Source organism: Syngnathus acus, chromosome 3 (assembly GCF_901709675.1).
Source record: "Syngnathus acus chromosome 3, fSynAcu1.2, whole genome shotgun sequence".
NCBI lineage: Eukaryota > Metazoa > Chordata > Actinopteri > Syngnathiformes > Syngnathidae > Syngnathus > Syngnathus acus.
In genome coordinates, this window is record NC_051089.1 from 20,471,831 (window position 1) to 20,498,584 (window position 26,754).

General features: G+C 40.7%; 1 protein-coding gene across 3 annotated transcripts; it reads left to right on the top strand.

Moving 5' to 3' along the window:
- The first annotated feature begins 225 nt into the window (after positions 1 to 225).
- Positions 226 to 21,437, top strand: LOC119120430 (src substrate protein p85-like). Of its 3 annotated transcripts, XM_037247322.1 has the most exons (16): positions 226 to 383; positions 1,313 to 1,420; positions 1,532 to 1,605; positions 1,691 to 1,820; positions 3,348 to 3,458; positions 3,669 to 3,723; positions 6,703 to 6,813; positions 9,716 to 9,826; positions 12,332 to 12,442; positions 13,311 to 13,421; positions 17,674 to 17,729; positions 18,473 to 18,542; positions 19,615 to 19,865; positions 20,472 to 20,583; positions 20,784 to 20,852; positions 21,091 to 21,437. In XM_037247322.1, exons 2-16 carry the CDS (start codon positions 1,337 to 1,339, stop codon positions 21,225 to 21,227), a joined length of 1,593 nt encoding a protein of 530 aa, XP_037103217.1. In that variant the 5' UTR covers positions 226 to 383; positions 1,313 to 1,336; the 3' UTR covers positions 21,228 to 21,437. The 3 variants fall into 3 exon arrangements, with proteins under 3 accessions (XP_037103217.1, XP_037103218.1, XP_037103219.1); XM_037247323.1 differs by lacking the exon at positions 13,311 to 13,421; XM_037247324.1 differs by lacking the exons at positions 20,472 to 20,583; positions 20,784 to 20,852; positions 21,091 to 21,437 and adding an exon at positions 20,002 to 20,106 and having other exon boundaries at positions 19,615 to 19,911.
- The last annotated feature ends 5,317 nt before the right edge of the window (positions 21,438 to 26,754 follow it).

Genomic DNA, 26,754 nt, shown 5'->3' on the forward strand with positions numbered 1-26,754 from the left:
TCCAGTCTCAGGGCGGACACTCTACCACTAGGCCACTGAGCTGGCCTGATAAATGAAAAACAGAATCACGGCGGTAAATGGTCGTGCTTTATACCGCTTCATGTTTGCATATTTACTGGATTTTAATTTTTATTTTTTAAAATAAATGACACATACGTTTTTACCACAAAAAGAGACGGTCGACAAATCAAAGTGCCTTAACAAGGGTACCACGCCCATTCCATGACGTCATCACAATTGACTACGGGATACAGGGAGAACAGGAAGATCCCAACAGCGTTGAGCATTCCTCTCCATCTCGATCGGGTTGTGAACACACGCGTTATAATCACTTGAAGGTCTGACTGACTGGATTCTTGACGCAGCTCCTTCTGTCGTGGAAGGTGAGGCTTAGAAATGTTGATTCCTTTCGAAAATGTCTTGGCCTCGCCGAGTTTACGCCGACTCCGTAATCGTTGACATGTTAGCATAAACAGCTAGCACAGTGGAAAACTGGAGCAGGAAATGCCGCAGACAGATAGTCGCACACAATTCCGCAAGCCCAGCACATGAATTCACATTACACCGCTGGTGCCAACATATGTCGACACAACGAAGGTGTTCACCCTTTTCCTCTGTTGCCTTTACGCACCTTTAAATAAACTGCAAGCTACTTTTTAAATGCCATTTACTGCCCAAATGGAAAAACACGTTACATTTGTCCAGTTTCAATTTAAAACAAATACTCTTATGTGTGCTGGGATTTAGCTCCGTGAATCTAATCTACCTGGCCGACATTGATTACTTACGTCGCAGTGACCCACCTAACTTGAGTCGTCAACTTCAATCGAAATAAGAGTTATTATTTTTGGGAGATTACCCGATTCGAACGTCTACCCTCTCTCAATCACACTTGATTAACTTTTCTTAAATCAATCCTAATCCCGACACAGTCAGGAAAATGACAGCTATTCAGGGTTTTTACGCGATTCGTAGAAGGGTGTGGTTGTGTTGTGGGAGACAGGCATGTCATATGGGCAACACACAATTGCTTCCTGGTCTGTGTGACTTCATCTTCAGGAGCGTGTGCGTGTGTATTTTTTTTCTTCCAGAGCCACTGAATTTCCATTATTTTTCCTCATTTTAATTGAGAGATCTTAAAACAAACTAAATAAGAAAGCAAGTTGTCGTTCCAACGGGATTTCCATATGCAGTATATAGAGCTAAACAAATGTATTCTGTATGATTAGTTAAATTGAAAATGATTTACATATATTATGCACTCTCCTTTTTTACATAATTGAATCCATTGAAGGTGTTTTTGTGTTTGAAGTGTGTTTGACAAGGGCTCACTAAGATGTGGAAGGCAGCAGCAGGACAGTCAATTAAGGTGACTGTAGCTGATGGAGGTGACGACTGGGAGACTGACCCAGACTTTGAGGTAGCTTTGCACATCATCTTCAGCCATTTCTGCTTTCATGCTGCACATTGTCATTGTTTTAGACACCATTTTGCTGTGTTAAAATACCTTATTTTCCCCCTGCATTTTCAGAATGATGTGTCCGAGAAGGAGCAGCGCTGGGGTGCCAAGACAGTGGCTGGTTCAGGACATCAAGAGCACATTAAGTAAGAGTGCAGATGTTTTTTTCTTTGGTCTCTTTATAGGACCTACTACAAATGTGTCCATAAATGATTTGTCTCGTTGAAATAGTATCCATCAGCTGCGTGAAACAGTGTCAACAGAGCATACTAGCTTGAAACAGCAGGAATTGGATAATATGCCCAAGGCCTCGCATGGATATGGAGGAAAATTTGGGGTGCAACAGGACCGCATGGACAAGGTACAGGAACGCAAAATCTGCTTTTGTTTTTATTAAGGCTGCAACCAATCATTATTTTAATAGTTGATAAATCTCTCAATTATTTTATTGACTAAACAGACTATAAATAATGTTAACTTCCATCCCTTTTATTGAAAAACGTATATTTATTTATTTTTTCAAATTGACAATGCAGAAAATGCCAAACATGATTCAGGTACTGGTTTGGTCTGTAACATATCAGAAATTAGCAAACATTATCTCTTTTCCAAAGTAAAAGCAAATATTTAATTCTCATTCAGCACATAGATAATCAATCTGCTTTCAGGAAGGACTACAATACTGTATTTTCCGGACTATAAGTCGCTCCGGAGTCCAAGTCGCACCAGCCATAAAACGCATAATAAAGAATGAAAAGACGCATATAAGTCACACTGGAGTATGTCACATTTTTGGGGGAAATGTATTTGATAAAATCCAACACAGAGAACAGACATGTCACCTTGAAAGACAATTTAAAATGAAAATAGAATAGAGGCAACAACAGGCTGAATAATTGTACGGTATGCTAACGTTACATGACAAACAACGAACTGAGAACGTGCCATGTATGTTAACATATTAAGAGTTATTCAAATAACTATAGCATAAATAACATGCTAACAAGTTTACCAAACCATCCCTGTCACTCCAAATCACTAAATCCAACGAAATATTCTTCCTCTGTGTCGCTTTTAAACAACTCTGGAAGTCGAAGACGCGGCACTTCCTCTTCTACGTCGCTTGCGTCAGACTCATCGTCAGTTGCAGTTCCAGTTATTCCAGCCTTTCTGAATCCTGACACACAGGCGAAGAGCGCCCTCTTGCAGCTTAGTTTGAACATAACATGTGAAATGATCTAATAATGTGTTAATTTCACACATAAGTCGCTCCTGAGTATATGCTGCACCCCGGCCAAACTATGAAAAAATTTGCGACTTATACCCCGGAAAATACGGTAATTGTATAATATTTCACGTTGAAACAGAAATTCTGTGCATGTGGACCATTTTAAAATAAGAAAAAGTAATCTATTCTCAGAAATAACACAATTGGCAATCGACGAGTTGTTCATCAGCCTTAGCAAATCTACTTTTTTCGGACTCAATGTGTTTGAACCCTACAATCTAAAGTCCAGATCTACTAGATTATTCTACAGTATAGTAGTTATGTATTCTTGCTTTCAACACATTACTTGACTGACAACGCAGTTGTCCTTTCACACTCTTCCCTGGCAAGCAGCTCCATCCATTCAGTCTTTCCTCTTTGGTCTGTATAGCTACTGCATCATGAATTTGATGAGTGAGCAATGCTTGATTCTTTGTGTGCATAGATCTCTGGTGAGTCAGATGTTACCACTGCTAACTGTTTCCAGTTGCTCTTCTCGTTTTTAGTTTTCTCCTGCTCTCTTTTATTAATCTATTTTAATCACTACCAACAACGAAATGTATTCTGATGTATTATGCTATCTTTTAGTGCCCTAACAATATCTTGGCCTGTGTTAAACAGTCTGCTGTTGGCCATGAATACCAAAGCATGTTATCCAAGCACTGCTCCCAGACCGATAACTCCAAGGGCTTCGGAGGGAAGTATGGCGTTCAAGCTGACCGTGTGGATCAGGTATTTCCTGTTTCTGACCACTTATTGAAAACATCACAAACTATATTTTCTTGATGCATTTTAGTAGAAGTAGTTGTTATTAAATAAAGATAAATATGCAATAAACTCAGGTTAAAGGGATTTTAATGTTTGTACATTTATCATCATTACTTGCATTTTGTTGACCTGATTCATCTAAATATTGCCTTCCTTTTTCTCCTCTAATTGTAGTCTGCAGTTGGGTTTGAGTATGCCGGGAAAACAGAGAAACACGCCTCACAGAAAGGTGATGTTGCAACTAAACTGAACTTTAACCTCAGATCACAGTTTGAAATTTGCAGGGGCATGCATTTGCCTGCTTCATCTGGTTACTTAAATCTTCTGCAGCCGTCTTCTATCTTTCAACATACACTGCTCAAAAAAATTAAAGGAACACTTTGAAAACGCATCAGATTTCGATGATGAATTTTTTTGGGGGGATATCTATACTGATATGGACAGTTTAATGTCTCAGGAACAAAAGGATGCCACATCTTTTGATGGAAATAAAAGTTTTCAGCTTACAGAGGGCTCAGTATACAGACACCCCAAAAATCAAAGTGAAATAATGATATGGCAGGCTCGTCCTTTTTGCCTAAATTCAATTTCTGCAACTCAAAATTCTTTTCAATATCTTGTGTGGCCCCCACGAGCTTGTATGCATGGTTGACAACGTCGTGGCATGCTCCTAATGAGACGACGGGTGGTGTTTTGTGAGATGTCCTCGAAGGCATCAGTGAGCTCCTGCAAAGTCTGAGGAGCAACCTGGTGGCGTATGATGGACCGAAACATTATGTCCCAGAGGTGTTCTATCGGGTTTAGATCAGGTGATCGTGAGGGCCATTCAATTGTGTCAATTCCTTCATCCTCCAGATACTGTCTGCATACTCTTGCCACAATAGGCCGGGCATTGTTGTGGATCAGGAGGAACCTAGGACCGACTGCACCAGCGTAGGGTCTGACCATGGGTGCAAGGATTTCATCCCGATACCTAACTGCAGACTGCCATTCTCTAGCCTGTAGAGGTCTGTTCGTCCCTCCATGGAAATGCCTCCCCAGACCATCACTGACCCACCACCAAACCGGTCATGCTGAATGATGTTGCAGGCAGCATAGCGCTCTCCTTGGCTTCTCCAGACCCTCTCACGTCTATCACAGGTGCTCAGGGTAAACCTGCTCTCATCTGTGAAAAGCACAGGGCGCCAGTGGCGGACTTGCCAATTCTGGTGTTCTATGTCAAATGCTAATCGAGCTCCACGGTGCTGAGCAATGAGGACAGGAAACACTACAGGATGTCGTACCCTGAGGCCACCCTCGTGAAGTCTGTTTCTGACTGTTTGGGCAGAGACATTCACACCAGTAGCCTGCTGGAGGTCATTTTGTAGGGCTCGGGCAGTGCTCAACCTGTTCCTCCTTGCACAAAGCAGCAGATATCGGTCCTGCTGATGGAATGAGGACCGTCTACGACCCTGTCCATCTCTCCTAGAGTAACTGCCTGTCTCCTGGAATCTCCTCCATGCTCTGGAGATTGTACTGGGAGACACATCAAATCTTCTTGCATCAGCACGCATGGATGTGTCATCCTGGAGGAGTTGGACAATCTGCGCAACTTCAGGAGGGTTAAGAAACTGCCTCATGCTCCCAGTCGTGATAATGACTCTAGCTAAAGCCAACACTTGTGGAAAACAGTTAAAAAAGATCAAGCGGGAGGAACTTGAAATGGCCTCCACCTGCAAAATCAGTCCTGTTTTGGGGACCATCTCGTTGTTGCCCCTCTAGTGCACCTGTTAATTCCATCAACACCAATGCAGCTGAAACTGATTAACAACCCCCTCTGCCACGTACCTGACCAAAACCTTATCAGAAAAGTCTAATTGAATTCATGCCATACCCTGATAAAAAACTGTTCCTTTTTTTGAGCAGTGTATTTACACTTGATGAGACTGTCAATTGTGTGAGCTGCACCATCAACCTGCAGCATGTGGTTTCTGTCCCCAAGAATTTGGAGCATTTGGCAGGCAACAAGCAATTCCAGTGTTGTCTCTCTGTTCTGTCAGTGCATTTTGGTACATCAATTGTTTATGAAAGAGATGCTGCAGCTGACAACTTAAAATGATCCTCACGACTAACCTGATTTGATTCTAATCATTAGATGATCTTGAATTATAAACTGTCCCTTTTGTTTGAATTTGTCCTTTAGTTCAAAGCCAAAGAGCAGCATTTAAAGCTTCTGGATTTTTTTTCCAGCCATCATACACAGGGAGATTTAGAATTACAAACAAAAAATGTGTAAACTTTCAAAATAAAGGGTCATAAGCAATGCTTATGAAATGAAGCCCTTCCACAATAATTGTGCTGTACTAAACTTTTGTTCTTTTAGATCTAAATAAATAACAAAAGACTGGAATTTATGGTGAATCTGATACCATTTTTTCCAGTTTTGTGAATACAGCGGAACCTTGATTTTACGTGGACATTGGAGTTCAGAATTTGGGAATCACGTTAACCCCGAAAGCGTGTTATAGGTCTTGCAAGTGTAATAAAATCAGAGCCATGCATATGAGTGTAGCAGGAAATTGCAGTAGGGAAATGCCTACTGATACACGTGGTTGCATTTGGGGAATAACATCATTGTTCTGGGTGAAAATTAATATGATATAATTTTAAAAATTATTATATTACCAATCGGGTTAGCGATCATGTAGGGGCGTCCTATCCTATAAGCATAAGCAGTCATAAAGATCAAACAGCACTTACCGCTCGCAGTCTCTTTGGTCGCACAATGGAGTGCTGTTCCAACTTCTTTTTATCAAACGCCTTTAAATTAGTCATGGAAGTTAAATCACAAATTTTTATGCGCTAGCCATTTAGCTTTGTACGGTCTTTATATTGTCCATTTAAGATACTACTTCAAAATCTGTGAAGGTCGATTGCAGTGTCCGCTAAACAACACATTTTTGTTCTGAATGCAGTGTCCGTGACCAAACTGCGTTAGACAAAAAGTTGCGTGGAATCGAAACACGTTCTACCGAGGTTTAGGTGTATTTCGCAAATCAAGTGTGATAATATAATCACTGCTATGATTATTTCACATATGTTGAATCTACCGTACATTACTGAGCATTGCCAGGATGTTTCTTTTGGGGATTTGACATTAAACTGTGACCACTTTTGCTATTCCGCCTCACCCTGACCACTAACCATCTCCATTTTGCCCGTTGTGTAGACTATAACACTGGGTTTGGCGGGAAGTACGGTGTACAGGCAGATCGTGTTGACCGGAGCGCAGTGGGCTTCGATTACCAAGGCAAAACCGAGAAACATGAGTCCCAGAAAGGTTTGTTTTCATTTCATGTATTCAATTTAAACATTAACACATTCACAACACGCCTAATGAAGAAACCGTACTAGAAATGCACCATAAAGAAATACTTGGTCAATGTGAAGTGTACTTTCATTTTTTTTTCTCCTCCCCCCCCCAATTCAACCCAGTATTATATTTTTCCGAGGCAACTGCATGCAGGGGCAAATGGCCCTGTACCAGCTGTACAGTAAACCACGCAGGAGTTGGAAATGGACATCAAATCGTGTTTTTGTCATTCCCTGATCATTTTAGTTTGATTATACAAAATGTCTGTTGATACAAAAATGACGCAACTACACTGGCTTATGGTTATTACGCCTGACCAACCACATGACGGTGCAACGATTAATTGATCAGTGAGCAATGAATCGATGAGCAAATTAATCGATAATTGTAATCCATTAATCCTTAACATTGTCCAAATATTCAAATTTTCAGTCTCGCATCTATAAATATTTTAATATTGTCACCCTCAATGAATACAGTTTATCTTTATGCTGAATCAAAATAAGACATTTGCAGACATGTGCTTTTATGTTGGAAAACAATTTTTTTTGCTGATTGTTGGATGTTAGTGACCAACCAAGTAACTGAATCTTAAACAGTTTTTTTTTTTTTTTTTTGTCCGTCAATTTGAAATAATGTCAAGTTTTTAAAGATAAGATTGAAGTTATGTTTTTAAATTTGCCAGATTCATGGATTAATCAACTACCGTAAATTCCGGACTATAAGCCGCACCGGACTATAAGCCGCACCAGCTAAAATTGGGGGATATTTTAGTTTTTTCTTATATAAGCCGCACCGGACTATAAGCCGCACGTGCACACGCGTTTTTTACAAAGAAAGACCGTTCACAGAAAGCCTTTTTAAAGTTTTAATAACATACTTTAACATGTCTTTCTAAACATTGCCTGTGACGCAGCAGTAGTACCGCAGCAACACGGAAGTGTGCACGCGAGTTATTAACAAAGAAAGACTGGACACAGAAAGCTTTTTTAAAGTTTTAATAACATACCTTAACATTTCTTTCCAAACACTGCCCGTGACGCGGCAGTAATACCGCAGCAACACGGAAGTAACACAAGACTAATAGGGCTGGATTAAAAAAAAAACATACCCGGTAAAAGTCACTGAGACGCGGCGGTAACACAGCAGCAACACGGTAGTACAGCACCAACAGGGCTCGTTAAAAAACATACCAGTAAAAGTAAAAAAAGAGCTTCATCGTCTTCATCTTCCTCCTGTGCACTGAAACCATCCAAGTCTTCCTCCTCAGCGTCCGATTGGAATAGCGTTAGATATCCTTCGCGTCACACTTTCTCAGTCTCTCTTTCGTCGTCGCTTTTATGCATTTCTTCGAGTGTGATGAGGGTCTGTTCATGCTAATTTAATTCATGCACGAAGCGCTAAATTACATTAAACTAGCGAGCGACACGTATAGCTCCAGAGTAGACGTGACCACGAAATAAAGAAAAGGGTGACGTAACACAATGTCATCAACATCGACTGCCTTTAGTTTAAAAGCGGCATCATATGCATTTCTTTTGTCCCCCATAATGACGGTTTGTGTATAAAAGCTCCCTTTCAGTAATGTCCGTCTTGATCTCGTTCTGTCTCTTCTTCGTGTGAATTATACGCCTATCAAAACACAAACTAGCACGTCTTCTTCGGCGCATTATCTCTTCTTCGTCTGTCTCACTCTTGCTTCCTGCTAGAGCGCCCCGGAGGCCGTAAAAATCCATAAATACGCCGCGCCGCCATTTAAGCTCTATTTCCCTCTTTGACAGCCAAATCGATTGCTTTTAACTTAAAAGCTGCATCAAATGCATTTCTTCGTGTGTTTTCCATGATGAGGGTGTGTGCGTGATGTGCGAAATGTTCAAAACACAAACTAGCACGTCTTCTTCGGCGCATTCTCTTCTTCGTCTGTCTCGCTCTTGCTTCCTGCTAGAGCGCCCCCTGGAGGCCGTAAAAATCCATAAATACGCCGCGCCGCCATTTAAGCCTCGGGGTTCAAAGTAACCTTCTGAATAAAATGCATTAAAAGTTCACGTTCATTACAACTTGTTTTTGGTGAGCAAAATGTCAGAAGAATTGAATTTAAATGCTGATTGATTGGGTTTTAATACAATGCAGATGGTCCAAACAGCGCCACTGCTTTGTGTAATCTCTGAGTCACATGGCAGAGTAAGAGAAAGGGTTTAGAGCCCTTTGACGCAGGTCACCTAGCGTGCATTCCTACTAAAGCTCATAATAGTCACAAGCAACACAGCCAGAATAAGCAGCAGCCATATTAGTGTTTCAAAATAGTATTTTTGTTGTTGTTTTTTTCTTCAAGATACCGCAGTGTATAAAAGTGATCAAGTCATCACAAAAATCACGAAAAAAATCCTTATATAAGCCGCACCTGACTATAAGCCGCAGGGTTCAAAATTTTGGAAAAAAGCCACGGCTTATAGTCCGGAATTTACGGTATATAAAGGATGTACAGACTAAGTTGCAAGTAGAGAAATGAAATGAACCCGTATATGCAAGACCATATTTACTTTAATTTTTTGTGCATGAACAGTTGGACTTCATGATCGCATTCTGCCCATGTCAGATTTTTTTTTGTAATGTGAACGAGTCAATAAAAAGATGGGATTTAAGAAAACATCTCAGTAGGTCATACCCTACATGCTGTGAGAAAGTAGTGTAAGTGCAAGGTCTCTTGTTCCTTTTTGAGTGATGTGCACACTTTCACGGCTGCTGTAGCGGCAGTCTTTGGCAGCCACATTGCCTTCTCCATACAAGTACCAATGTTTTAACAGGCTTTCTCTTTTTCTTCTTCATTTCAATCCCTCCTACACTACCATTTGCTGTGGGCATTGGGCAGATTATACTAAAGGTTTCGGTGGGAAGTTCGGCGTGGAGATTGACAAAGTGGACAAGAGTGCTGTGGGCTTTGAGTACCAGGGCAAAACCGAGAGGCATGAGTCTCAGAAAGGTTGGTAACATTGCGGAGATATTAACAAGCTGACTTTTGACACAAGCTAATCTCATATTGTATGCATACAACAATGCAGATAATTTAATATATTTTCTGTGATTTAAAATGTCTAGAAATGCATTCAGTGGTCATTGTAAAGAGTGTAGCATTTACCACAGTTATCAATTCATTGTTGCTCCCTCCCTAAAAACAAAGGGAGCAGGTTAAAGTGTTTTTACATAGCCACATATCCAGACACGTACGTTATCTGTCTAATCATTGTATGACTTGATTTAAACATGTACAACGCAGGTGTCAAACTCAAGGCCTGGGGGCCAGATACGGCCCGCCACATCATTTTATGTGGCCCGCAAAGACAAATCGCGCATCAAATTCGTGTGTCATTACTAGAATTGCAAATTGTCTTCACTTTTAATATCTTTTTTTTTAAATATTTGACCAGTTTTTACTCGTCTGATATGAAAACGAGTTATTTGTCAGTTTGTTTTGTAGCTTTTACTGTACCATAATTTTCGGACTATAAGTCGCTCCGGAGTATGTCGCACCAGCCATAAAATGCCCAAAAATGTGAAAAAAAACATATATAAGTCGCTCCGGAGTATAAGTCGCATTTTGGGGGGCAATTTATTCGACAAAATCCAACACCAAGAACAGACATGAACGAGCAACAACAGGCTAAACGATACGGTATGCTAACGTGACAAACACAAACGAGGAGCTGAGAACGGGCCTGACGTAACATTCAGTTATTTAAAAAAAACTATTACATAAATAACACGTTTATAAAACCGTCTGTGTCACTCCAATTCATTAAATCCATCGATCGTCCTTTGTCAACAATGCCGTGTGCCGCGCCGCAGTTCAAATTATTCCACAGGCCCATACAACGATATATAAACTATAATTTAAATAACTATCACATAAACAACAATATTATCAAGCCATTTGTGTCACTCCAAATCATTAAATCCATCGATCAAATTTCTCGTCTTTTATCGATCGTCCTTTGTCAACAATGCCGTGTGCCGCGCCGCAGTTCAAATTATTCCACAGGCCCATACAACGATATATAAACTATATTTTAAATAACTATCACATAAACAACAATATTATCAAACCATTTGTGTCACTCCAAATCATTAAATCCATCGATCAAATTTCTCGTCCTTTATGTCATCCTGGTGACAGAGGACATGTCTAGAGGATATGGCGCTTTAAAGTGTTAATTACCTTATTTGATTTTTTTCTCTCTATTTTTCATGTTTTGAATATGTTCAAGATAAAGATATCAAAGCATGTGAAGTGATCAACTATACTAAAAATAACATGTGAAGTGGTCAACTATACTTGTAAGTGATGTGTTAATGATCAAGTAAAAACTTGTGAAAAAAAACATATATAAGTCGCTCCTGAGTACAAGTCGCCCCCCCACCCAAACTATGAAAAAAACCGCGACTTATAGTCCGAAAATTACGGTATATATAATATGAGGTGCTCATACATTTATTTGGGCTGACAGTCATAATGGCCCTCCGAAAGAAGCCATGACTACAATGCGGCCCGTGAAAAAAATGAGTTTGACACCCCTGATGTACACTGTGCTCAATATAAATGAGTTAGCGCTCTGTAAGCACAAGAACAATTGTCAGATTTTTGGATGATGATTAGACACACTGGTAATTGGATTTTTGTCAATTAGACTTCTAAGGCTTTTATTGGCATGTATACTAATTTTTACAACGCCAGAACTTTAAATGAATTTCAATTTTCTGTGTGGACATTAAGTCTCATTTTTCGTGTCAATGGCCCACATTTGCGGGAATAATTTGCAGTGTAGCATGCCATAAAGCATTGATTCTCAAAGATCATACAAGGTTTTCTAACAAAATCTGTTGGAGTTTACTCATTCATGTGGATTACTGAAACATGACAGGAAAATAGGTGGCACGTAAAATAATGCTTAACATTGACGGTCTTCTAATTATAGACATATTTATTCTCGCTGTAAAATTAGGATTTCTCCTATCTATTCCCTTCACCCGCTACTCCAAATCAAATTGCTAAAGTGTTGTTTTTGTGTGCCCAGAAGCTCAGAAAATCACGTTGCGGTCTGTCTCGACCTGTCTGGACTCAAAAGCACAGCACCACAGAAACTCTCCTGTCGCTGCTTGTCTAACATATTTGAGTTTTACTACTTGTTTGGCTAACTGTAGACTGCAGATATCTGTTTGAAAGTAAGAGATGCCAAGAATGTACCTTAGAATTTTACAATTTGCAACTAGTTTTGAACCACGGCAACACCAGCTCTCTAGCATCTCGCTGCGTGATCTCCTTCCACTGGTTGTATACATCAGAAATATACAACTGTGTGTAAAATGAACCCTCCCCTTTGATTTATTAAACTTAATACTACTGTAGTTATAAATAAAATTTAAATCAGTCATTTCAGCATACTTTTTTCTTGTTCAACATGCGAACAACAGCTCTTTGTGTTGTCTACAGATTATGTAAAAGGTTTTGGAGGCAAATTTGGTGTGCAGACGGACCGGCAAGATAAATCTGCTCTGGGGTGGGATCATCAGGAGAAACTACAGCTCCACGAATCCCAAAAAGGTATTTGTCTGTTTAAGACATATTTTAGGTTTGTAGATGGAAACATGAAGTTTCGGGACTGCAGCATATGCATGCACATCTATAGTGGGGCACGATGGATGGATAAAACGATTAAAATAACAATAATAATTCCCTTAAGTGTATTGATAAGTAATCACGTTAGACAGAAAAATCACTAATACAGTAAATTGGAAGAAAAAATAGGCTCCACAGATTTCCAAATGTGTTTTGTCAGGAACAATTATAATTTCACAAATTGTCAAAAACATCCTCTGCTGAGGGTGAATTTTGACAAGATTAAAAAAATACTACATTTGAACAACAGTGATAAACTGTTGGCTTGCTATCATGTTGCTGTACTGTATTTACATTTTTCTTCCTGTATTTTATTTTTTACTCAGGATTTGCTTGATTCAACATTATGTTCACAATAGTTTTATTAAGAAAATGAATAGTACAATGTCCAATAGCTCTTTTTAGGCTTTGACCTGACTTCCTCTTTTCCATTGTGGCTTCTCTTTGATATTTGATGTGTAGTATTTCAAAGCTTGATTACTTCCTCAATGTGAGTCAAACCAAAAGAGGAACAAAGAAAGAAAGTCAATACATGGCTCGGCTCAAACTTAGCATTAAATGTGGGGCATTTATTTAGTAGATACTCTCACGCAAAGCAGATTTGAGCAAATTCAGTGCCGATGCATTGTGACTTTGAATATGGTCGGTAGAAAATGCCAAAGGGGTCGATGTGTATAAGCACTGTCGAGACCTGTCTCAGCCTTTAGTGGTCTTTCCTTGTGTATCTATGTTTGTGTTGTATTGTATTGTCTGTGTTTGTCCATACTGTATGTATTTGTGTGTTATGTTGCAGACTATAAGCGTGGGTTTGGAGGGCAGTATGGGGTAGAGGTGGAGAGGCAGGACAAGAGTGCCCTGGGCTATGAGTACAAGGAGAACCTGGCCAAGCATGAGTCACAGAAAGGCACAAATAATTTCTGCAATGCTGTCACCTCTTGCTTCTCATTTCAAAACCCCCACCTGGTCCTTGTCTTGCCTTTCCTTCACAAAATACATGCCACCAGCTTCATAGCCATTGATCCCCCCCCCTCTACCCCCACCTTACAGAATTATTTATTTCCCTTTCTTTTCAGTATAAGGCCATCCCCTATTTTGCTGGAGTACTGGCTTCCTCTTTCAGTTAACCTCCACCAACCCTGGGCTGCACTCCACTGTCTTATACAATGTCAACTTTGCACATAATATTGTTTTTTTTTTTCAATGTTTTAAGGCTGCTATGCTCAATTGGCCTTTAGTGTCAACTAAAGTAATTATTTTCTTTGCCATATTACCTTCTTTGCCCTCAGTAGTCTAAACACAGTATTTTGGTTATCATTGCATTGTTGGGATAAGTATTAAGCAGGTTTAATCAATTTTAGAGGGCTGCCATTTTGGCCTTCTACCACCCTCTATTACTATACGGTCTTCCCTCATTTTTTGCTGGGGTTATGTTCCGAAAAGAACCCATGATAGGCGAAATCCGTGAATTAGAAACCTTTATTTTTTTTTACCATTATTATACATATATAACATTGAAACTAAAGAACAAAACCTGTTTTCAGGTCCATGCATTTGTTTGACAGAGAAGTAAACACTTTCTTACAAATACCTACAGTAAAATAATGATTTTAATCATCAATACAAAGTACGTACTAGTAGGACAAATTGACAAATTGACTCACGCGTATTTCTGACTGCCGCTGCGGCCTGACTCCGCTCTGTAGTTTTTTTTTCTTCTGAAGCCATAACACAACGCACTGCGAAAAGAAATCCGTGAAGCAGCGAGGCTGTGAAAGGTGACCCGTAATATAGCGAGGGATGACTGTACTACCGAGTAAATGCTCATATTAATCAGATAACAGTTTTCTAAGAGTTGCAGAATTCTCCAGGAAAGCACTACTGTTTGAACAAAAAAGATTACCGTAATTTTCGGACTAAAAGTCGCTCCGGAATATAGATCGCATTAGCCATAAAATGCACAATAACGTGAAAAAAAACATATATAAGTCGCTCCGGAGCATAAGTCGCATTTTGGGGGGAAATTTATTCGACAAAATCCAACACCAAGAACAGACATGAACGAGCAACAACAGGCTAAACGATAGGTATGCTAACGTGACAAACACAAACGAAGAGCTGAGAACGGGCCTGACGTAACATTCAGAGTTATTAAAAAAAACTATTACATAAATAACACGTTTATAAAACCATCTGTGTCACTCCAATTCATTAAATCCATCGATCGTCCTTTGTCAACAATGGGTGCGCGCCGCTGACGGTGCTTGCACTTCAAAATATTCCACAGGCCCATATAACGATATACATATAAATTAGATATCAAATAACTATTATATAAGCAATAATATTATCAAACCATCTGTGCACTCTAAATCATTAAATCCATCGATCAAATTCCTCGTCCTTTGTCAACAACGCCGCGCGTGCGCCCTGACGTCAGCCTCGTCGTTATTCCACAGATCTAGTATATAACTATATTGTAGCGTTAACAAAGTACAAGGAAAGATGTGGGTTAGGTAAACGGCTCTTTATTTAACAAAACAAACTTCCAGGCGTGTGGCGGCGTGGACTTCCAGCCACAGAGGTGGAAGAGAGATCCATAGAATAGGACTGGGCGTGCGTAAAAGCCATGACCGAGCCCCGTCCACCGTCACCGGACAGCCACCCGACCGAGCGCCGGCCCCCGACTTCTATCCACGGAGGTGAAAGAGAGCTCCGTAGAGTAGGACCGGGCGTGCGTAAAAGCCATAATAGTTTTTCAAACCATCTGTGTCACTCCAAATCCTTAAATCCTTCAAACTCTTCGTCCTCCGTGTCACTTAGAAACAAAGCCGCTAATGATGCCGGTAGTACGTGGGGCCCTTCGTCATCTTCGTCATCCCGTGATTGAATCTTTGTCCTATATGTAAACAACCGCCGCGCCGCGCTGCTGACGTCACTTGAAATTCAAATTACAGTAATCCCTTGCTACATCAGGGTTCGTTTATCGCGGTTTCACTTTTTTTATTTTAGTTTTTGAAATTTTTGGGAAAAAAACACAAGTCGCTCCTTATTATAAGTCGCCCCCCCACCCAAACTATGAAAAAAACGCGACTTATAGTCCGAAAATTACGGTAGTCTGTTGCAATGTGGCTTCTTAACTCCAAAGCAAAAACCAGTCCTGAGCCTTATGAAAAAATCGAAATGCATTTTTTTCTTAAATTTTTTTGCTAAGGGTCTTCACATATATTATTTTAAATTTTAAACAAACACAACCAAAAAATAGTCTTTATTACTATGAATAGGATCAAACATTATACATACATGTTTTGGTCTTATAAGTTAGCTTTAGTTTAAAATTAAGGCAAATCAATTGTGATTATGATATAACATCTGTCTTTTTTGTAGTATGGCAAAATAGTTTCCGCCGCACTCTCAGGACGTGCATCTTTGAATATCCATTGGGAACAACTTTGGAGTTTTTTCTGGGCACTTGGACTTCTTTCCAAAAAGAATTGTAATTGAAGACTCTAAATTGTGTGTCGGTGTGAATGTGAGTGGGAATGTTTTTTTTTTGTGCCCTGCACTTGACTGGCAGTCAGTTCAGGGTGCACCCTTCCTCTCACCTAAAATCAGCTTCAGCTCACCTCACCTCCGACCGATCCTTGTGAGGACAAACAAGACTGAGGATGGATGGATATATTGTGCCTCAATTCTCACCTCCACCTGCGGTTTCTCGCATTGCTTTGATGCCTATTCTTTTGTTTTTTGTTACTTTGGCTCAGTGCATTTTGTTGCATGATAGTTGCTACGATCATTTCATTTTTATCAATTCCTCCTGACGAGACCAAGCAGACATGTCTGATCTTTAGTTTGAAGCAAAGGCGAAATGGCTGCTTGACTCAACAAGCGCCTGGCTTTTAAGATTGTACGTCAGCTGTGCATTTTTCTGTTCCTTCCTTATACAGGTTTGCATGAGTCCATCAACCTATCTTTTTGAATCCTGCAGTTTTACTGTTGTGTGAAATAATTCAACCACAGTCTGCTTCATCTGAACTCTTACAAGGTTTCATACAAATACACTTTTAGTTTCTTTAATGAATTAGAAGATAATCAGTCATCAAATGACAAATGCACAAATGAGGCTAAACTGAAGAGAAGGGTTAGATCAGGGGTGTCCAAACTTTTTGCAAGGAGGTCCAGATTTGATAAAGTGAAGGGGCCCGGGGGCCAATAGTTTTTTCGGACATTTTTTAACTACAAAAATGTCATGCAAATACACACTGTTATAAAACAAATTTCATTGTCACAATTGTCTTTATTTTTCAAGTGACAAAATAACCAAATATGAGTCACTCAGGCAGATGTGAACAACTCTAAAAACACAAATTCTGCCTTTCATTCATATCTTCATGTATATTTAAGGTATTTCATACAGTTTGTTCAATGTTATCTGACGAAGAGTCAGATAACATTGAACAAACTGTATGAAATACCTTAAATATACATGAGTTTAAAATTACTTTTGCCTCATGAACATTTTAAACGGGAGTTATAAGTAATGCAAAGTTGTCTGTTTTGCTCTTGTCATTTACATTATCTTTCAGAAAATAATAGTTAGTGTCAGGTCTACAGGTCCATAACATCAACAGTCTTAACATGGCCACTTCGTAGCTTGCTTTAGTAATATTTATTTTTGACTCACAGTCCCGTGTGAAGAATCGCTGTTGTGATGCCAGTTCAGCTTGGAGCTGCTTCACTTTATCAGCGCGGTCACTCCCTGTTAGCTGGTCGTTTGTGTTCGCATGTTTAGTCTGATAGTGTCTCTTTAAGTTGAAATCCTTAAACAAGGCAACCGTCTCTTTACAAACTAACCTTTAGGACAATGTAGTATTGCTCCAAATGTTCGTTTAATTTCCTTTAGAGGTCCGTTTGCGCGTGTTAGCACGATCGCGAATTAGCATATTTCCGCTAACTCGTTAGCCTGCCCAGTACTTCTTCTTTGCTGCGGGCCAATAAAAACTGGACCGCGGGCCGCAGTTGGCCCGCGGGCCGTAGTTTGGACACCCCTGGGTTAGATGTATAGCTATTCAAAAAACAAGTTCAGATACTGACTGGGGTTGAAATAACTGATGTAAACACTAGACACTCAAATTTCTAACCCTCCTCTCCTACCCTAGATTATTCTAAAGGCTTTGGAGGAAAATTTGGTGTCCAGAATGACCGGATGGATAAGGTACATTTACCGTATTTTCCGGACTATAAGGCGTGCCGGACTATAAGGCGCACCTTCAATAAATGGCCCATTTTAAAACTTTGTCCATATATAAGGCGCACCAGACTATAAGGCGTACCATTAATGCAATCACAATATAATAACTTGAAATAGTGAAAACTATAACAATATATCAATAATGTTAATATCACACAACACACAAAGTAAACATGTAAAGCTTACCTTAATAAGTACAAAACAAAACAGTCAGATAGATCAGTAAATTTTAAACGCTAAAGACTAAAATAATAGCAAATTATTGTTGTATGAATAAGAAGGTGTTTGTGACTGCAGTAAACAGGCCAGGTTGCATCATGTCAGAGTTTTAATCCAAATCAAATCATTCTCCGTTTTATCTTTTTTATTTCAACTTCAGACGCAACAAATTACTTTATAATCACAAAATAATGATCCACAGTGTTTTTGTTTCATGATTCATAGTCTTCAGCCGGCCACTTATGATTGATTTTATGACACAATGCTTCGGGCCAGTTTAAATTTAGACGCGAGCCGCAATTGGCCCGCGGGCTGGAATTTGGTCCATATATAAGGCGCACCTGACTATAAGGCGCACTGTCGGCTTTTGAGAAAATATAAGGTTTTTAGGTGCACCTTATAGTCCGTAAAATACGGTATGTTTGCATCCTCATGTCACTCTTCATGTAGATTACTGTTAAACATGTTTCTTTGGCTGTGCTTGACAGAGCGCAGGCACCTTTGAGGATGTTGAGAAGCCCAAATCAACTTACCAGAAAACTAGACCTGTGGAGGCTGGTAAGCATCGACCAGTATTTGTTGTTTGTTGACGCCACACAGTGACAGTAACACTGAAACCACACAGCCAAATAGCAGTATAATAAAACACACTGGGTTTTACGGCATGATGATTGTCATATAATGGCAAATAAAATATATTCATTTTACTGCTAGATAGAAACGCAAGTGGAGAGCTAGAAGGTGCAAATCCACAATTAATTGGAGTAATTTCCCCAAGATAGTTAACAAGGTAGTTGAAGACGGAGCTTATCGATACTCCCGTTTATAAACATCCAGCCCAAGGGCCTGTTTAGTACCAGGACTCTGTATCCAAATAGGGGGTAAATTTCGTCATGTCATGTCGATTATGAGAGAGAGAAATGTCAACACTTTTGAAGTCGGACAACTTTAGCAACCTCGAACTTGAATAGTGTATATCGGCGTTGTCCAAACATTTTGCCAAGAGGGCCAGATTTGGTGAGGTGAAACTGAGTTTACTATTTCACGGCGTTTGTTACCAGTCGCCTTGTCGTAGTTTGCATGTTTCGTCTGTTAGTGTCTCTTGATATTGAATTCCGGGCAGTCTCTTATCAAACTAGGCAGTGAAAAAATATGCCAATTTTCACTTGTCCTGGAAGCCCTCTGTCAACTTTCCTTTTCTTTGCTACAGTCTCTAATTTAGAAATAGGCTTGAAAGGGCTACACAAGGGTCATGCAGCGAGGGTTCACTCCGACACGTAACATGCGACAGAGTGTGGTGTTAGGAAAGGCAGAGCACACTTGAGAGCGCAGCCACAAGTCTGCTGCCATCTTCTGGCAAAAGTTAGACTAGCTTTTTTTGGACATTTTTTTTCTACTGTGGTCAACAGTGCCCAGGCTGCGGGCCAGTTGAAAGTTGAACATGGGCCGCACCTGGCCCCCCGAGCCTGACTCTGGACATGCCTGGTTTATATGGTGTAAAACGAGTATGCGTCACAACAGTTAATAGATCATGTGTCGCTATCATGAGAAAAGAAGACGCGTGATGTGCAGTCAAATAGGTGCTATAAAAACTTGATTCCTAATATCACTTCTCCAATTCTCCATCAAGCTGGCAGCAGCACAGGAAATATTAAGGCTCAGTTTGAGAATATTGCCAGGCAGAAGGAGGAAGAGGACAGAAAGCGAGCTGAAGATGAGCGAGCACGTCGACAGGCCAAGGAGAGACAGGAGCAAGAGGAGGCACGACGTAGAAATGAAGAGCGGGCCAAAGTTCCCTCTCCAGTTCCTGTTGCGGCGAGCCCCAGTCCCACTCCCAGCCCGACTCCACCTGTCCAGTCTGCCTTTTCTTCAGCATACGAGGTGGGCTTCCAGACATAGAAGACTTTTTATCTTCTCTCTTTGTTTGAAACAAAGAGAGTTGTGCATTAACATCCATCTTGGTGAATTGACGCGTCTACCTCAATGAGACTCCTTTAGGAATTGCAGTGGTGGAGGTATTATCAAATTGTTTGAAACAAAGAGAGAAGATAAACATTTGTTGTTGAGTACTAAAAAGTGGTATACGAATGGGATGCATTGCAAACACACGCGCACACACACACACACACACACACACACACAAAAAGATCTTACAAACAAGCGTACCATCATCATTTCACCTATTCACAACATTAATTATCTGAAGGCACTTTGAAGATTGTGCAGAGACGGCAATGGACACAGCAACAGCCATTGTGCATGTGACGATATTGTTTATGACACCATAAATAATGGCAAAGAAACTTCTCCTTGGCATTTAGACTTGAAGTCACAGTTGCTGTTGAGTCATTTAAATGATGCAAATAAATGTGTTGTGTATCTTTGGTCCTTATCTGATTGGTTAGTTATTAGTAAATTCAAGCATTTTAAGCAGATGTCAAAGTTCAATTGGCACACTTTTAACAGAATATATATTATCGTCATTAGAATGTAGATGTTAGCAGTGACGCCGTTGATCAAAATGGAGAGCAGCTGTATGAGATCGAATCACAGGATCAATACAAACAGCCAGAGCCGCTTTATGACGCCCCTGCTGAAGGTAAGCCTCTTTTTACAATGTAGTACATAAACTATGTTGTGGATTAAGTTGAATTAAAAGTAATAACATTTGAATATGTCAAGGTTCTTTGATACACCCTTAAGCCATAGCAAATTTGCGCAAAGTGGTGGCTCCTCACATTTGTCAATAGCCACGTGGTACTCACTTGGTGATCTTGATGAATGGCCGTTTTATTGCAGACGAGCAGCAGTACGAGATCGGTGAGGATGCTGGCGTGACCGCGGTTGCCCTATATGACTACCAAGCAGGTGAGGCTATGAAAAAGCTGTAAATGGCTCCCAAGGTTGGCGCTGGGACACAATCACTGACTGAATGCAATCAGTATATTCTAACCAAGATTGATGAATGAATTTCCTGTGAACCTTTTGTTGTTGTAAGCTTGGTCTAAGAGTAATGTCTGAAAATCATTACTTGGTCTTTGTTTTGGCATCTCAGCTAAAGTTGATTTGTCTCTACATTTAAGATCAATTACAATTTCCATTTCAGCTGGCGAAGATGAGATCTCCTTTGACCCTGATGAAATCATCACCAATATTGAGATGATCGATGAAGGCTGGTGGCGTGGCGTTTGCAGAGGGGCTTACGGTCTTTTCCCTGCCAATTACGTTGAACTTCGGCAATGATGTCACGCTGCCAAAAAAGGAGAGGTTGTCAACTTCTTTCCTACTCATACTTTGGTCAATTTTCTCTTAATTTCTTGAGTGCTCCAACACTGTGCAAGACATCTTAGATCTTCTAAATCAGCATTCCTTTTTCAATCACACCTCAAGCATTTTATTATTATTTTTTTTTTAACAATGACTTGATTCCTTTGCGTGTAGAGAACGTACAAGTAAAAAATGTGGCCTAAAAAAGCTTTGTCTGCAATGGCCTCAAACATCCAAGCAACCTGAATGCAGTTTCCAACCAGCCTGAATGCATTTTCCATATATTTTATATCAAGATTAAAGTTTAGTTTTACCAAAGATCGACGTAAATACAAAATGTTTCAAATGAGCGTGGGGTAATTACTATTTAAGGTGGTCACTGCATATCTGATACTCTCACCAGGGACCAAAGCATAATGATGATGAGCCCTTATCTTTGCTTGCTGTCTTACATTGTTACCTTCATTGCCCCCATTTTAGATATTGCATAAAAATCTAGAGGCTTGTTTAGAAATGAATGCAAATTCACTTTAGTCCACTATTGTTGGACACAGTTGTACAAGTTTTCATCTTTCAGCTGTTGATGGATTTTAGGGGTCATTGATGTAGATGTACATTTGGGCTGAACTGTGCAAAGAGGGTTCGAGAGTTGTGCTTTAGGAGACTTAAGTGTTAAAAACATATTTTTTACTCCATAATATTTTCATTATATTTTTGGTCTTTTTTTTTTTTTTTTTTCCTCTTTGAGTGTGGATTGTGGATTTGTGTGTCCAAATTCTTGTCTGACTTGGCATGAGGTGGTGGTGTTGCACTGTTCAGGAGAATCATTAACATCCATCATGGTGACTTGACGTGTCCACCTCAACCTTTAGGAATTGCAGTAGTGGAGGTATTATCAAATTGTTATTTTTGTGTGTGTGTGTGTGTGTGTGTGTGTGTGTGTGTGTGTGTGTGTGTGTGTGTGTGTGTGTGTGTGTGTGTGTGTGTGTGTGTGTGTGTGTGTGTGTGTGTGTGTGTGTGTGTGTGTGTGTGTGTGTGTGTGTGTGTGTGTGTGTGTGTGTGTGTGTGTGTGCGTGCGTGCGTGCGTGCGTGCGTGCGTGCGTGTGCGTGCGCGTGCGCGCGCGTGTGCGCGCGCGCGTGTGCGCGTGTGCGCGCGTTTGCGAGCGATTTAATTATTTTCCATCTTTTGGGGTTTTATATTAATAAAGTGACCTTTCAAATGAATTATTTTTTATGTGTACTTCTGTCAACTTGAGTCATGTCACCTGTATTTTTTTTTTCAATAAATAAAATGTATGAATTGTACACTGGGCTTAATAGTATTACTTTGGTTACAAATTAGGACCGTTTCAAGATTGCTAAAGAAAATTTTGACACTCATGTATTCCAAGTACCGTATTTTTCGGACTAAAGGTCGCTCCGGAGTATAGGTCGCATTAGCCATAAAATACACAATAACGTGAAAAAAAACATAAGTCGCTCCGGAGTATAAGTCTCATTTTGGGCGAAATTTATTCGACAAAATCCAACACCAAGAACAGACATGAACGAGCAACAACAGGCTAAACGATAGGTATGCTAACATGACAAACACAAACGAAGAGCTGAGAACGGGCCTGACGTAACATTCAGAGTTATTCAAAAAACTATTACATAAATAACACGTTTATAAAACCATCTGTGTCACTCCAATTCATTAAATCCATCGATCGTCCTTTGTCAACAATGGGTGCGCGCCGCTGACGGCGCTTGGACTTCAAAATATTCCACAGGCCCATATAACGATATTTAAATTATATATCAAATAACTATTACCGTTTTTTTCCATGTATAATGCGCCCCCATGTATAATACGCACCCTAAAAATGGCATGTTGATGCTGGAAAAAAGCCTGTACCCATGTATAATACGCACCCAAATTTTGACTCCTACTTAAGTCCGTAAACGTAAAATTATTTAAGAAAAAAGATCATCTTTGGGAACAACCGGATGTTATTCTGCCGTGTAGGGTACATTGTGACAGCAAACGAGCAGGTGCTCGAGCAAGCGTCTGATACGAGAGCATTGTGTTCGTATGGAGCGTGTTTGAAGTGAACAGCAGAGAAGAAAGCGCATCTGTAATGGCGGCCTCCGTATGATATCCGGATTAAAAAAAAAAAAAAAAAAAAATTGTACCCATGTATAATGCGCACCCCAGATTTTAGGACAATAAATTAGTTAAATTTTGCGCATTATACATGGAAAAAAACGGTATATAAGCAATAATATTATCAAACCATCTGTGTCACTCTAAATCATTAAATCCATTGATCAAATTCCTCATCCTTTGTCAACAACGCCGCGCGTGCGCCCTGATGTCAGCCTCGTCGTTATTCCACAGATCTAGTATATAACTATATTGTAGCGTTATCAAAGTACAAGGAAAGACGTGGGTTTGGTAAACGGCTCTTTATTTAACAAAACAAGAGTTCGACGAGCCAACAACTACTGAACTGTAACGATAAAAACATATACAAGTTGCTACACGAAATAAAATATATCAAATAACTATAACATAAATAGTTAACCGCCACACGGCCCCAAGCACCGGCGTCGACTTCCATTCCCGGAGGTGGCACTTCCAGCCACGGAGGGCTCCATAGAATAGGACTGGGCGTGCGTAAAAGCCAGGTCCGAGCCCCATCCACCGTCCCCGGACAGCCACCCGGCCGAGCACCGGCCCCCGACTTCCATCCACGGAGGTGAAAGAGAGCTCCGTAGAGTAGGACCGGGCGTGCGTAAAAGCCATATCCGAGCCCCATCCACCGTCCCCGGACAGCCACCCGACTGAGCGCCGGCCCCAGACTTCCATCCACGGAGGTTAAAGAGAGCTCCGTAGAGTAGGACCGGGCGTGCGTAAAAGCCATAATAGTTTTTCAAACCTTCTGTGTCACTCGAAATCATTAAATCCTTCAAACTCTTCGTCCTCCGTGTCACTTACAAACAAAGCCGCTAATGATGCCGGTAGTACGTGGGGCCCTTCGTCATCTTCGTCATCCCGTGATTGAATCTTTGTCCTATATGTAAACAACCGCCGCGCCGCGCCGCGCTGCTGACGTCACTTGACGCGGTTCGTTTATCGCGGTTTCACTTTCTTTTTGTTTTGAAAGTTTTTGAAAAAATTCACATAAGTCGCTCCTCAGTATAAGTCGCCCCCCCACCCAAACTATGAAAAGAAACGCGACTTGTAGTCCGAAAATTACGGTATCTATATTTTCTATTGCGCCATGTGCATGAGTAACCCTACAGGCTTGTTGTAAAAATAGTTCAGCAATAGCTCATCTAAATCCATCCTCATGACACATTTTAAGTTTATATCCATTTTATTTGTGCAATAAGCAGCTCGAACAAAAGAAAGAAGCAAAATGTTTTTATTCATATTATGGACACAAATACACTGCTCAAAAAATTAAAGGAACACTTTGAAAACACAGATTTCAATGGTGATTTTTTTTTGGGGATATCTAGACTGATATGGACAGTTTAATGTCTCAGGAACAAAAGGATGCCACATCTTCTGATGGAAATAAAAGTTTTCAGCCTACAGAGGGCTCAGTATACAGACAGCCCAAAAATCTAAGTGAAAAAATGATACAGCAGGCTCGTCCTTTTTGCCTAAATTCAATTTCTGCAACTCAAAATTATTTTCAATATCTTGTGTGGCCCCCACGAGCTTGTATGCATGCTTGACAACGTCGCGGCATGCTCCTAAAGAGACGACGGATGGTGTCTTGTGAAATGTCCTCCTTTATCTGTCTAAGGGCATCAGTGAGCTCCTGTAAAGTCTGAGGAACAACCTGGCGGCTTATGATGGACCGAAACATTATGTCCCAGAGGTGTTCTATCGGGTTTAGATCAGGTGATCGTGAGGGCCATTCAATTGTGTCAATTCCTTCATCCTCCAGATAATGTCTGCATACTCTTGCCACAATAGGCCGGGCATTGTTGTGGATCAGGAGGAACCCAGGACCTACTGCACCAGCGTAGGGTCTGACCATGGGTACAATATTTCATCCCGATACCTAACTGCAGACTGCCATTCTCTAGCCTGTAGAGGTCTGTTCGTCCCTCCATGGAAATGCCTCCCCAGACCATCACTGACCCACCACTGAACCGTTCATGCTGAATGATGTTGCAGGCAGCATAGCGCTCTCCTTGGCTTCTCCAGACCCTTTCACGTCTATCACAGGTGCTCAGGGTAAACCTGCTCTCATCTGTGAAAAGCACGGGGCGCCAGTGGCGGACTTGCCAATTCTGGTGTTCTATGGCAAATGCCAATCGAGCTACACGGTGCTGAGCAATGAGCACAGGAAACACTACAGGACGTCGTACCCTGAGGCACCCTCGTGAAGTCTGTTTCTGACTGTTTGGGCAGAGACATTCACACCAGTAGCCTGCTGGAGGTCATTCTGTAGGGCTCGGGCAGTGCTCAACCTGTTCCTCCTTGCACAAAGCAGCAGCTATCGGTCCTGCTGATGGAATGAGGACCGTCTACGGCCCTGTCCAGCTCTCCAATAGTAACTGCCTGTCTGCTAGAATCTCCTCCATGCTCTGGAGATTGTACTGGGATACACATTAAATCTTCTTGCAACAGCACACATGGATGTGCCATCCTGGAGGAGTTGGACAATCTGCGCAACTTCAGAAGGGTTAAGAAATCGCCTCATGCTCCCAGTCGTGATAATGACTCTAGCTAAAGCCAACACTTGTGGAAAAACAGTTAAAAAAGATCAAGAGGGAGGAACTTGAAATGGCCTCCACCTGCAAAATCAGTCCTGTTTTGGGGACCATCTCGTTGCCCCTCTAGTGCACCTGTTGTTAATTCCATCAACACCAAATGCAGCTGAAACTGATTAACAACCCCCTCTGCCCCGTACCTGACCAAAACCTTATCAGAAAAGTCTAATTGAATTCATGCCATACCCTGATAAAAAATTGTTCCTTTCATTTTTTTGAGCAGTGTATGTACAATGCATTTGCATCCTCAACATGTTAATTTTCTACCTACTTGACACATTTAAAAAAAATGTCTTAGAGCTATATTTAACAATGAGTCGTTTTTTGTTATTTAATAGTCGAAAAATGTGTGATGCTCGTAGAAATGCATTTTACTCAGCTCTTCAGGTCCACTGTGCACAGTGCATTATAGTGTTGCCTGCCAGTACTTAAAATCACCAGCAGGTGGCACGTCGCAGTTTGATCTCCTTTGGCCGCGGGGAACTTCAGAGTTCCATCAAATACAATGTTGAACATTCTGTTCAAAATACAGATATGAATTTGCTTGAATTACCTGCATCCATCCATTATCCGAACCACTTGCTGAAGCCCATCCCAGCCGAATTCAAGCAGTAAGTGGGGTACATCCTGAGGTGGTTGCCAGCCAATCGCAGGGTACTTATAGACAGACAACTATTCACACTACCATGCGTGTTTTTGGAATGTGGAAGTAAGGGTGAGGGTTACT